Here is a 14,146-nt window from a genome sequence, read left to right on the forward strand (position 1 = left end):
AATACTTATAAAATGTATTGCTGTGTAGAAGTGCAAGATGCCTGGATTTGTTTCCAGGTAAATGCATTCCTTTGAAAGTTAAGGAAATATTTTTTTTCACATAGATCATTTTCTTGATAATATACTTTCCTTGCCTTATTTTCATTAAGCTAATAGGAAACTTTGGATCTAACATATTTTCATGATATATTGCATTTTCATAATATCTTGATACAGTATTTATGTATACCACTATATATATCTGATAAATATATTTACTGATATAATCATATCAGTAAAAAGGCTGAAAAAAATTTTCCTGCTAAAAAATTTAGTTAACTTTGACAACATTCACATTAAGCATGGCCCAGTTATTTTTTCCTTCTCAATTCTAACTAAAATAGGTTGGTTGGTGTAGTGGAAAGATTACTGCATTAGGAATTTAAAAACCTGGTTTCTAATCCCAACTCTGTCACCATAATTCTACTATAGAGCCTAGAGGTGAATCTTTTAATCTCATAAGAGTTTGTTTCCTAATATAGAAAATAGGAAAAAAATTCTCTGAAATATCTAAAAAAAATCAGTTTAAAATATCCAGTAAACAGTTGTGATATGGAACTAGAATTTAGCAGAGTCTTGGGTGGATATTTGGATTTGGAAGTCGTCAACATTGATAGATAATTTAGTCTATTTTATTGAAATCTTGATGTTGAGATCACCAATATAGAGGAAAAAAGAAAAAGAAGAGAATCTCGGACAGATCTTTGGTTATGTTGTAAATGTGTAAGTATGATCCAGTAAGGAAGGATAATGAGGAATCAGACTTATAAGAAGAGAACCAGGAGAGCACAGTATCAGGAAAGCCCATAGAGAAGAATATGCAAGCAGCTCTAGAGGGAAATGAGAAGTGAACAATATGCCTAAGAGGTTAAGAAGTATGAGATTTAGAAAAGATCATCAAATTTTTCACTTAGGAAATCATTGCTGATTTTGGAAAGGACAGAATTTCAAGTGAGAGATGAAGTGAAAGTTTAGAAATGAATGAGTGAGAGAAGATGAAGCAAAGGCAACAACCATAGACTTTTTTTGAGAAAAGATAAATAAAGCATTGTTTTCAGATCTAGAGCAAAACTTCAAAATTTTCAGAATCTTTAGTTAAACTAATAGAATTTTAGAGCTAAACAAGATCTAAAAGAATTTATAGGTACATATAGCATGTAAGGAAAAAGGGCATGCATCCCATGAAGGAATTCTCAGAGATATTCAGGGGGGTTCTAAGAAGAAAGTCCATCAGTATGGGTGGGTCAGTGTATAAGACCAGTACCTCTGGGGTGAGTGCTGTCTAGCACTTTTCAGGGATGCTTTCCAAACCTTTCATGTCCATCTGAGCCACCTAACTCTCACCTCTGGCTCCAGGAAGCTGTAGCATTCACAGCATCCATACTCGAGAAAACTGTTTTACCAGTTGTGCTAAACCTTGTTGAAGGTAACTGAGGGGGTCACAAACCAGTTGGTGACTTAGGAGGGTATCTTTCCAAGCATATAAAGACTTCCTTTAGGGGAATGAGTGGATAAGAATAATTCATTAAAATGGCCACGAAGGCAACTGAAGCAGATGCTGTACAAGACTTAGAATTTGGTTAGACATCAAAGATGCCAAGGTCTTCCACTGTATCTAGAGCTAGTTGTCATGACCATCTTGCCATTAAATCATGATGACTTTGGAAGAGAGAGTGAGGCTGATGACTTTGTGCAACTTTGCCTCACCTAAATCCAATTTATGCACAAATCAAAAGACATCACCTATGCTGGGAGTCATATGGCCACAGGCAAGTGGCGAAGCAGCAGGTGCTAAAACACTGGGATCTGTAGTCACACCTCGAAGACAGGTGACCCAGGCCATGGGGTCATCTCTTCCCTGGAAGCAGCAGTGGGATTTGGCAACCACTTGTGTGTGTGTGAGCAACAATGCACACCTTTAAGGTACCCTAAAAATTGTCTGCTTATCCAACCCTGGCCAGATTCTTGTGTCAGGTGGGAATCCCATCCTTCAGTCAAAATATAAAAAAAAAAAATACAAAATACAAAGAAAACAAAGCTCACCATCAGTAGATAAAATGTGAACACACTCATAGATAACACAAGACCCAATAGACTTGAAAGACAAACAGTTCTTGTTGGCAAGAGAATTCAACAGATATCACATTCAAATAGCAGCCATGAGTGAAATAAGACTGGTAAATGAAGGTCAGATTAATGAAGACTGAACTGTATATACATTTTTCTGGAGTGACTGCAGTGAATGGGAGTGCCATGAAGCTGGGATAGGTTTTGCAATCAAAACTAATCTAGTCAATAAGTTTTAATGCTTAACAAAAGGAGGCTCATGACAATGAGGGAAATGCCTGGCCATCATTATCAGTGCCTTTGTTCCCACCTTGATGAACCCTGATGGGCCAAAGAAAAGTTTTATGAAGACCGGAGACTTATTATCAATGTACTAAAGGGACAAGCTCATAATTCTGGATGATTTTAATGCTAGAGTAGACTCAGATGATCAGATATGGCAGGGAAACCTTGGGAGGAATACAATTGTAAACAGCATGGACACCCATGGCTCTCAGGGAGGTGACCATCTTTCAGATGAAGGATCAGTCCAGTGAGGAGGACTATGTCAAGAATCTTACCAGCAATGATAATAGATTGTCACAGGACAATCTATTCCCTTTACCTTTATAGATATGGACAGTGTAGGCATCCTTGAATTCTTGGGGTATAACCTCCTTATGTCATATAACCTGGAAAATTTCAGTCAGTTTTTGTATGAGCATTGGACCCTTCACCTTGTAGATCTCAGCTGGTATAGAATCATCACCAGGTGTGCATCTCATGGCCATGTCATCACAAACACTGTCTTTCCTTTCCTTTACCTAAATACAATAAAGCTTACTGGATGCACCCTCGCAGCAAATATTTTTATCTATTAGACTATGTGATTGTAAGATGAAGAGAGTGATGAAAACAAGGTGTGTTGCAGAATGCTGGACTCTCCATGCTAAATATTTACATTCAACCTAAGCAGCAACCTCAAGTCAAAGTAACTTCCAGAAGAAATAATGTTAAGAGATTAATGTCTCACTGAGTGGGAGTAATTTGTTGCTAACTTGGAGGGAAAACTGAGCCAACAAAACGTTGGCAACATGGAGCAGAAAAAGAGTGAAATCTGGTATGCATCACTGCATTTGCTCATCTGGGCCAGAACACTCACAAACCCCAGGACTAGTTTGATGAAAATGATGGGGAAATACAGAAGCTGCTAAATGAAAACTGAGAACTCCACAGGGTTTACCAGCAGGATACTTCATCCATTTTTAAGAAGGCAGCATTTAATTTTTATCAAAAGTAAAGTATAGGCGAAGCTTAGAGAGATGCAGGACTCTCGGCTCAGTAAGAAGACTGATGAAATTCAGTTTTATGTGGATTGTAAAAATCCAAAGTGCTTTTATGATGCCCTGAAAGCTGTTTATGGACCAAAGACCTATGGTGCTTCTCAACTACTCAGTGCTGATGGAGTCACATTAGTTAATGAAAGGGACACAATCCTAGAGAGATGGGCTGAACACGTCCATGGTGTTTTTAACAGACCATCATCAATCAGTGTGGAAACCAATGACCATTTAGTTCAGGTTAAAGTCAGTCCATCCCTGGAAGAAGTTCCAACTAAAGAACAGGTTTTGAATGCCATCAGGCTCTTTTTCTGTGGCAAAAAACCTGGTGCTGATTCTATACCAGCTGAGATCTACAAGGTGAAGGGTCCAATGCTCATACAAAAACTGACTGAAATTTTCCAGGTTATATGACATAAGGAGGTTATCCCCCAAGAATTCAAGGATGCCTACACTGTCCATATCTATAAAGGTAAAGGGAATAGATTGTCCTGTGACAATCTATTATCATTGTTGGTAAGATTCTTGACATAGTCCTTCTCACTGGACTGATCCTTCATCTGAAAGATGGTCACCTCCCTGAGAGTCAGTGTGACTTTTGAAAGGGTTGAGGAACAGTTGATATAGTGTTTGCTGCCCAACGGCTCCAGAAAAAATTATGGGAGCAGAACAAAGGTATGTATATGATGTTTGTAAATATGACCAAGGCCTCTGATACCATCATTTGTGACGGTTTATGGAAAATTATGTCAAAATTTGGTTGCCCAGAGAAGTTCATCAGTATTGTACATCAATTCCATGACAGCATGTGTGCCTGCATTCTAGATGGTGGATGATACTCTTGCAATTGCCTAGTCACCAGTAGAGTGAAACAAGGATACATCCTTGCTCCCATACTTTTTAGCATGATATTTTTAGCCATGATATCAAATATCTTCACGGAGGATGAACATGGCCTCAAGGTCAGCTCCCACCACCAATGGCAAATTCTTCAACTTGAAAAGGCTGCAAGCCAAGACCAAAGTGGAGGGAGTATTGGTGCATGGTCTTCTGTTTGTAGAAGACTGTGCACTCAAAGCAGCCTCTGAAGCTGAGACTGCAGCAAAGTATGCTACTTGTACTAATTTTGGTCTAACAATTAACACCAAGAAAATACAGCATCCAGCATCCAGTCCATCAACCAGCACCATACCATCCATATATGGAACTATTGATTGCAGCAAAAGTTTTAAGTATTGTGTACAGGTTCACTTACCTTGGCAGTACACATTGCCAGGAGGTTGACAATGAGATTGGCATACACATTGCCAGAGCTAGCTCAGTATTTGGGAGCCTCCCATTGTGTTGAATTCATTGCTGTATGCCTGGGAATGCCATGTTGGGAAACTGGATCATTGTCATTTAATTTGTCTTAGGAAGATTCTGAAGATCACTTGGCAGGAGAAGATGCCAAACACTGAAGTCCTTTCTGGAACTTACCTGCTCAGTATTCCAACATTACTTTAGAGATCACAATTGGGATGGGCTATATAGGTTGTTTGAATGCCAGGTGTATGCTTGCCAAAAAAACTATTTATGGAGAACTCACACGGGGCAAGTGCTCACAAGGGATCAGAAGAAGCGATATCAAGACACCTTGATGAACTCTCTTAAGAATTTTAGAATTGATTGTGCAGTGTGTGAGACACTGGCACAGGATTGTGCAACATGGCATGTTATCATCAGTGAAGGGCTGTTCTCTATGAGTAAGGCAGAATTGAAGCATCTCAAAGCAAATGTGAGAAGCATAAGTTTAAATTAAGCAACCCAGGTGTTCACATGAACTACTTGTGCTAGACCTGTGGCAGAGCATTAGGAACTCATAATGGTCTCATCAGCTACAGACACACCGGAACTTGTCTCTAATTACTGATGTCATTTGGTCTTCTTCCCTAAGGAAGGACAAGAACAAATCAAATAACCAAGGGGCAAATACTGAAGTTATTTGTTGGTATTTGTTGCCTTTTGAGTTTTTTTTTTTAATAGTTACATATCATTATTTTTTTAGTCCCTACTCTTCTGCCCCCATTTCCCTCCCTCCTTCCACAGTTATCATAATTCCAAATTTTTAGCAAAGAATCTAGGACCAGCACCTTGACATTGTAATCAAAAATTAAAGTTTTTAGGGGCGGCTAGGTGGTGTAGTGGATAAAGCACCTGCCCTGGAGTCAGGAGTACCTGGGTTCAAATCTAGTCTCAGACACTTAATAATTACCTAACTGTGTGGCCTTGGACAAGCCACTGAACCCCATTTGCCTTGCAAAAACCTAAAAAAAAAATTAACATTTTTTTAACAATACCCTTAAAATTCTCTAATCTATCCTTTATTCCTGAAAGATATGTCTTGCTGCTTCCTGTGCTTTTTATACTCCTGTCACATTTACAAGCTAGAGAATAAATGTCTTCAACTTGTGTTTTTTGCATGACAGTCATGTTACTTGGCTTTTAAATTGACTGACAATGATTTATTGGTAGTGTTTATTTTCTTATTTTCATATAGTAGGTTTGGAACTACATGAACCATTAGAAGCTGATGAAACTTTTTTCCTGCCTGGGTTAAAACTTTGAACATGAAAACTATGCCCTCTGCCATGATTTGTGCATGAATTTATATCTGGGGATAGGGTTGGGTGGAAAGACCAAAAACATTAATCATTTAAAATGACCATTTTGTACATTTTTCCAAAGGTCATTTCTTCTCAATATTAGCTATGTGACATAAAAGTTATTCTGAAAATTAAGTATTTTAAGGCCATTCCACCATAACTGTACCAGTTCAGGTCAGTATAAGAATTGATTGTCATACTAGGTAGAAAACTATAGACCTGGTCTATGATCCTCTGTCTATATTTTATTCCTCTGCAAATCCTGATATATGAAAGGCAATGCAGAAAATATAGCTTCTGACCTACCTTTTGGTTAGATTAAGTTGAATCAAACTAATTTTATTGTGAACTTCCTATCCCAGAAGTATTTCTAATATCATTACCCAAATATTTATGCTCTCTCAGTATTTGGGTTGATCTGTCAGTACTCTTAACTGTTTAAGCTTCTGGCTTCTATATTTGTGTGTAAATATCAACAGGAGATAGCTTTGAGAAGCTTTAAATAGTTGTTTTGTTTTATGTATGGACAAAAAACATGAACTTTCTTCTTCAGAAATGGTTCTTTTGGGGGTGGCTAGGGGGCGCAGTGGTTAGAGCACCGGTCCTGGAGTCAGGAGTACCTGAGTTCAAATCCTACCTCAGACAATAATTACCTAGCTGTGTGGCCTTGGGCAAGCCACTTAACCCTATTTGCCTTGCAAAAACCTAAAAAAAAAGAAATGGTTCTTTTATTTGTCTCAAAATGACATTAATGTATATATTATTTTTAAATTAAAATACTATTTTCTTTAAAAAATTAAAATAGTTTTCATTAACTCATTCAGTTTGTTCTTTTTTTTAAAAGCATGAAAAACAAAATTACTATATTTATATAATTATCTCCTATGAGCATTCTGATACCTTAATTTTAAAAAGGGAGATAGGGGAAGATAATTTAAATATCTAGGAACTTAGCAGAAAAAAAAGCTTTAACAAGAAAGAAAGCTCTAGTAGCTTTCTTCTCAGTCTTTAAAACAAATTACAAAGCAAAATTCATAGATATTATTTATTCTGGCCAAAAAATAAATAGATCAATGGAACAGAGTAAATATATGAGAACCCAACTGAAGATATACAGCAAAATAATTTTATAGAAAATAATTAAAATAGGAGATAGGATTCATTATTTAATAAACGTTGGGTAAGAGTTTGGGCAATGGATATAGACGCATTTCATATTCTGTATGTGAATGAGCTTTGTCTAAAGACAGATTTACACAGAAAAAAATTTTTAAATAAAAGAAAATTTATAGGTATTTTTTATAGATAAGAAATAACTTTTTCAGTTAATTAAATAGAAGGATTTATTAGACATAAGATAGTTGTATTTAATCTGTTCCAAAATATAAGTAAAGGAAAAATAAAATTTTTGTAAACATTTGTGGTAAATATGATAGGAAAAAATGAAATCTGAAATATATAAATCCAGGTCACATAGCAAAGAATATGAACAATTTTCAAAAGCGGTAATAGAGATTTCATAATTACTTTATGGTTCTCAACCTTAGATAGCAGAATATTCATTGAAATGCTTTTTGGTAGCAAAAATGGAGCAATGAGGTTGGAGTGACTGTTTAGAAATTGGAAAATGACTAAACAAATTTTGTTATGCAGTTATAGAGGAATATTATTGTACTTTTAAACAAAAAGAAAATGAGGAAGTCTGTGAAACTTGGAAAGTCTTATAAAAACTGAGAGCAAAGATAGAAGGAAGAAATTGGTTGGCACAGTGACCACCATAATGTCAAGGAAAATAACATTAAAAGACAGAATTCCTATAAATACAATGAATAATCTTGATTCCCAAAGCATTAACAGTAAAATATAGGCCTCCCCCTCTCAATTGAAAAGAAATGGACTTCATGCTTCTACATTTATTGTTTTGCATAATTGATATGTTTGTTTGTTTGCTTAAATTTATCTTTGTTAATGAGAAAAGATCATATTGGAAAAAATAAATATTTGGAATTAATAGTGATATTTTAAAACATACAACAGTCACTAATCAATAAAGAAATGTACATTAAAACAACTTTTAGGGGCGGCTAGGTGGCACAGTGGATAAAGCACCAGCCCTGGAATCAGGAGTACCTGGGTTCAAATCCAGTCTCAGACACTTAATAATTACCTAGCTGTGTGGCCTTGGGCACACCTCATTGCCTTGCAAAAACCTAAAAACAAAAACAAAAAAAAACCTTTTAGAGTACAAGCTCAAATTCATTGAATTGGCAAAAATAATTTTAAAACAATGAAATTTAATACCTGCAAGTTTTGATAAAACAGGTATACGCTCATTTCTAGTGAAACTACAGATTTGTAAAATCAGCATGATCTGACAATGCAGTAAAAGTTGCAAAAAAATTCTTTTTGATTCAAAGTATACTGAAAGTGTAATAAAAGAAAATAACACAAAAAGCTTGCTGTTCAAAGATTGTTGTAGCACCATTACATATAATTGCACAAAGCAACCTGAATGTCTAGCCCTTAGAAAACAGTTTAATAAATATTGGAATGCTGTAATACAATTTATATCAAAAAGTATAAGGAGTAGAAAGAAAAGACTTTTTGTGAAGTTATATAAAGGAGAAAGGAAAACAAACTGGAAGAACATTAATTATAGACATGAATGGAAAAGTATATGGGAACAGATAAGCAAAGAGTAATTTGGAGTAACTATTTGCTATTATAGTTTATTGATTATATGTCATTTGTTTAAACATAAAAAGTTGCAAAACAAGCTTAATTGAGTCCATTGTTTACTGCTTTTATTAAAACTTTTAAAGAAAAGAAAATAGCAGCTTCCAACCTGTTTGTTTATAACTTCATTTCTTCAAAATGTGCTGGTTACAACAAGCCATAGAACCTTGAAGAACCTTCATAATTATGGCAGAGAGTTTGGTTTAATTATATACCCAGAAAAAGCCAAGTGAATGGAAAATGTCAAGTGTTCAGACTGATACACCATTGGAAGTACAATTCAGAACACACTCACACCCATACCCACATACACCCCTACACACTTTCAACAGCTATAATAGATGCTTAATAAACCAGGATCAGAATTAAAGGACAGGAACCTTGTTGACCACTGATTTCAATGTTCCCAAGTTTCTTTCTAGAAAAACATTTTTAAAAATTCACCAGAATTTTTATAATGATGCTATATCACTGCAAATCATGGAAAACTGTAATTGAAATAGTGGGACACCTGAAGAGCAATGAAGAAATGCTTGGTGAATGTAAATAAATACGTAAGAAGCTGTGTAAAAAGTCTTAGATTTTTGATTGAAAAAAGGAAATAAATATATCATAGGGATAATACATAGAGGGAAAATACATGAATCTGTGTGCCTTCATGGTTCCCTGTAATATAACATCAAGAGCTATATAGTTGGAGAAATCAGGAGATGACATATACAGGAAGTCAATAGAGTGCCATAGTTCGGATAGTTTGTGATTTGAATAATGATAGGTAGTACTCACTGTGAGACCAGAGTTTCACTGAAGTATTTACAGGTGATATTCTTTTTAAAGTTTGATAGACTCATAGGATTTATAGCTGGTAGGGATATTTCATATTTGGAGGTTTAATTAAGTACCTTTGGGTCAAGGAAAAAAGACCACATAATACAAAAATAGTTGGTAATTTTAGCAAGTTGAGAGAATAAGCAAGATTAGATGAAGTTCCTAAATATCATGTTTCACTGTTTTTTTGGCCCAAGTCTAAGTATAGAAATGCAACAAATCTTCTAAAGGCTTTAAATGCTATTTTTAAAGACTTATTTCTTGAACTTCTTGAAAATACTTCATTTGCTTTGATGTTTCCTGTCTTGTAAAACTGATAATTTGAGTAAAATTTGAAGGAACTTAGTATTTTATATCATAATTAAATTTCCTTTGATTAAGTGCTTGCATTATTAACTTGATCCGAATTGAACACATTTCAATTTGGTCTTGTATTTACACTAAAGTCCTACTCACTTGTATTGGCATAGTTTTTTCCTCTCATTCACTGAAGTTCTTCAGGGCTAAAGAGATTGAACTTCTGAAGCACTGCCAGTTTTATCTATCTATTGTATATAGCAAAAAATTATATTCTAGTGTCACCTTTCTTTTTTTTGCTGTTAATTGGTTTCTTTTGGAAGATATTTTTAAAATTAATAGTTGAAAGACCGATATTACTTACTCCTTTTTTCCCTAAAATTTTCTACCTCAGTAATCACATTATTTAGGAACTATAGTATAGGTAACTGTTACTTTTGAGGTTTAAACTCTCTTCACAAATAAGGATAGGCATTACTGTTCTTCATGATAAATGTTATGTATGAATTAATAACTAGAAATATGTCAGCTGCTGGATATGATTGATGAAAATTTATAAAAAGATAAGACATGCTAAATAATGCTTAATCTATATTTTCTATTTTAGGTCAAAGAAAACAAAAAATTCAATTGATAAGTCAACAGAAACTGATAATGGTTATGTATCCCTCGAAGGGAAAAAGACATTTAAAAGCAATGAGGAAGGAATACAAAATCATGAACCTCAGTGTGAAGTCCTTCGGTCAGAAGAGACAGGCTGGAGCACAGGAACAGTCAGGAATACACCTAGTAGTCAGCACAGAGTAAGTTTGATTCACTTAGTTTTATTAAGAAATATTATTTCTATTAATATACTATAATGAAAGGCTACCAGTAGGACTGTGAACTAAAGAGGGCTCCTTTTAATTATTCTATAATCCTTCACAAACTTGCCTAGGGACTCCCCTAACACTGGAGAGCTCAGGTACAATAGGCTGATTTTAATTTATCTCCATTAAAAAAATCTCCATCTGATTTTCATAGTGCCTAAGTTTTACTAAGTTCTTTTGTTGTAGTTTTTTAAAATTAATTTTTCCACATTAATCATGTAAAAGAAAAATCAGAACAAAAAAGGAAAAAACAGGAAAGGGAAAAAATCCATAAAACAAAATAAATTTTAAAAATTGAAAAATAGGAAACTTTGGTCTGCATTCAGATTGTATAGTTGCTTCTTTGGATGCAGATGGTATTTTACATCATAAGTCATTTAGAATTGTCTTTGATTATTGTAATGCTGAGATGAGCAAAGCCTAGTTGATTATCTCAGAATGTTGCCCACAATCTTGTGATTCTACTCACTTCACTCAGCATCAGTTCATGCAAGTCTTTCTAGGCTTTTCTGATGTCACCAGTAATGATTTCTTATTGAACAATAGAACTCCACAACATTCATATACCACAATTTGTTCAGTCATTCCTCAATTGATGGGCATCCCCTCAATTTCCAATACTTTGCCACTACAAGAGCTGCTATAAATAATTTTTTCATGTGGACTTTTTACCCTTTTTTGTGATCTCTTAGTGATACAGACCTAGTAGTGGAATTACTGGATCAAAGGGTATGCACAATTTTATTGGGACATAGTTCCAGAGTACTTTCCGGAAAGGTTGGATCAGTTCACAACTCCACCAACTATGCATTAGTGTTCTAGTTTTCCCACATCCCCTCCAACATTGATCATTTTCCTTTTGTTGTTATAAAAGCCAATCTGATAGGTGTCAGGTGGTACCTCAGAATTGTTTTAATTTGTATTTCTCTAATCAGTAGTGATTTAGATCCTTTTTTTCATATAACTGGATAGCTTCAAGTTTCTCATCTTAAAAACTGCCTGTTCTTATCTTTTGACTATTTATCAATTGGGGAATGACTTCTATTTTTATAAATTTGACTTGGTCCTCAATATATTTTAGAAATGAGTACTTTCTCAGAAATACTAGCTGTACGGGCAGCTATGTGACCTAGTAGATAGAACACCAAACCCTGGAGTCAGGAAGCCCTGAGTTCAAATTTGGCCTCAGACATTTAATAATTACCTAGCTGTGTGACCTTGGGCAAGATACTTCACACTATTGCCTTGCAAAAAACAAAAAAAATACTAGCTGTGAAAATCATTTCCCATATTTCTGCATTCCTTCTAACCTTGGTTGCATTGTTTTATTTGTGCAAAACCTTTTCAATTTAATGTAGTCAGAATGATTTATTTTGTATTTTATAATGTTCTCTATCTTTTGTTTGGTTATAAATTGTTCCCCTCTCTGAAGATCTGACAAATAAACTATTCCTTGTTCTTCTAACTGGCTTAAGGTATCAGCCTTTTATATCTAACTCATGTTCTCATTTTGATCTTTTGGTATAGAGTGGTCTATGCCTAGTTTCTACTATACTATTTTTCAGTTTTCCCAGCAGTTTTTGTTAGAGTGAATTCTTAGCCTTCTTGAGTCTTTCCTCATTTTTCAACTGTTCCTCTTCTACATTTCTCTAAGTTTTCTTGCAATACTTTTTTCCCCTTTCATTTTCTTCTGTCACATTTTGCCTTGTATATTTTTATTTCTTTGCATGCATTTTTTCCCTTTTAGATTGTATCCTTCTTAAGGGTGTGGACTATGCCTTTGTGTGTCTCACATCTAATCCAATACCATGCACCAGAGTAGGCAAATGTTTCTTAAGAAATGAAGGGAAGATTTTTGAATCATATTTGCTTTTGAACATAAAATGCTTTTAGATGTTGCTGAAACTTTGTTGAGGCATATGAGAAATTACTGTAGCCAAGTATTACTTTCTGGAATGCTGAAGCAGTAATAATATATCTTTAAAAATAAACATATAAACCAAAACAGGTTGACTTTTTTTTTTCGGTAACAAAAGTGGAAAGAAGGGATGATTAGGTCATTAAGTTGTTATAAGCAATTGTAAATTGTGAAGCATTAAGTATAAATAATTCTTATTTTCTACGAAAATCCACTAGATTTCTCTCGTGTTCTTTCTTTTATTTTTCTTTTTTCCTTTCTTCCATTATGTCTTCCTTTTCTGATTTTCTTCCTTTCTTTGATCTTAGCTGCCAGGAAATTCAGACCAAAATTTGATTCTCAACATTAGTAATTAGCTTACCTCAAGGGTTTGGTAACACCCATACTTCTTACCCTTTCTATATTGTATTTTTATTCCTAATTGCTATAACTTCAATTGTAGGCAAGGTACAATTGCTAAACAGATAATCTCTTAATACATATCTTGACCAAAGGCTTGTATTACACTCAAGTGCCTGAGGAAATTTTCAAAAACATTTGTTATTATATAATCTGATTTTAGTTTTAAGGTTTTTGCAAGGCAAATGGGGTTAAGTGGCTTGCCCAAGGCCACACAGCTAGGTAATTATTAAGTGTCTGAGGCCCATTTGAACTCAGGTACTCCTGACTCCAGGCCCAGTGCTCTATCCACTGTGCCACCTAGCTGCCCCATAATCTGATTTTTAAAGCATTTTCATACAAGTTCATTGCATATACATTAGTCATTCTGGGGAGTGATATTATTTTATGAAGTATTTTTACATTTTCTGTTTTAAAAATTATTTCCAACATCTAATAAATCAGTCAGAATGGTTAGTCTTTTAACATTGCTTGTGTATTGGTTTACTTAGGACAACCAAAGGATAATTACAAATGTCTCAGATGAAGTATCAAGTGAAGAAGGTCTGGAAACAGGATACCCATTGCGTCGTCATGTAGACAGAGCTTCTGAAAACATCCTCCGAAATAGGAAGTCACATCATTATAAGAAGCATTATTCTACAGAGGTATATTTTTGGCCTTAAAAACAATTTTTACTATACTTTTTAAGTTTGCTTGAGTAGGATAGCAAAAAAAAATAATTTTTATCCCAGTGTGTTTTTAAAAATTATATATCAATCATTTTGTTTCATAATGATAATTGTTCAAACTGTTACTCATTCAAACTACCATTTTCTTCCATTAAATCAATATGAAAGTCTCTTTTCTGTGACAAATGTAAATATGCCAATAGCAATTTATTTGGATTTTTTTTTTTAGGTTTTTGCAAGGCAAATGGGGTTAAGTGGCTTGCCCAAGGCCACACAGCTAGGTAATTATTAAGTGTCTGAGACCGGATTTGAACCCAGGTACTCCTGACTCCAAGGCCGGTGCTTTATCCACTATGCC

General features: G+C 34.6%; 1 protein-coding gene across 6 annotated transcripts in view; it reads left to right on the forward strand.

The window, feature by feature from the left end:
• The window catches only part of PHTF2 (putative homeodomain transcription factor 2), a 151,983-nt gene that overhangs the window by 100,078 nt on the left and 37,759 nt on the right, over nt 1-14,146 (forward strand). For all 6 annotated transcript variants that reach the window (XM_074194015.1, XM_074194017.1, XM_074194016.1 and 3 more), the window contains 2 exons: nt 10,539-10,734; nt 13,609-13,764. In XM_074194015.1, coding sequence (XP_074050116.1) covers nt 10,539-10,734; nt 13,609-13,764 — 352 coding nt within the window. The remainder of the gene's footprint in view (nt 1-10,538; nt 10,735-13,608; nt 13,765-14,146) is intronic.

The sequence above is a fragment of the Macrotis lagotis genome, chromosome 7 (assembly GCF_037893015.1).
Source record: "Macrotis lagotis isolate mMagLag1 chromosome 7, bilby.v1.9.chrom.fasta, whole genome shotgun sequence".
NCBI lineage: Eukaryota > Metazoa > Chordata > Mammalia > Peramelemorphia > Peramelidae > Macrotis > Macrotis lagotis.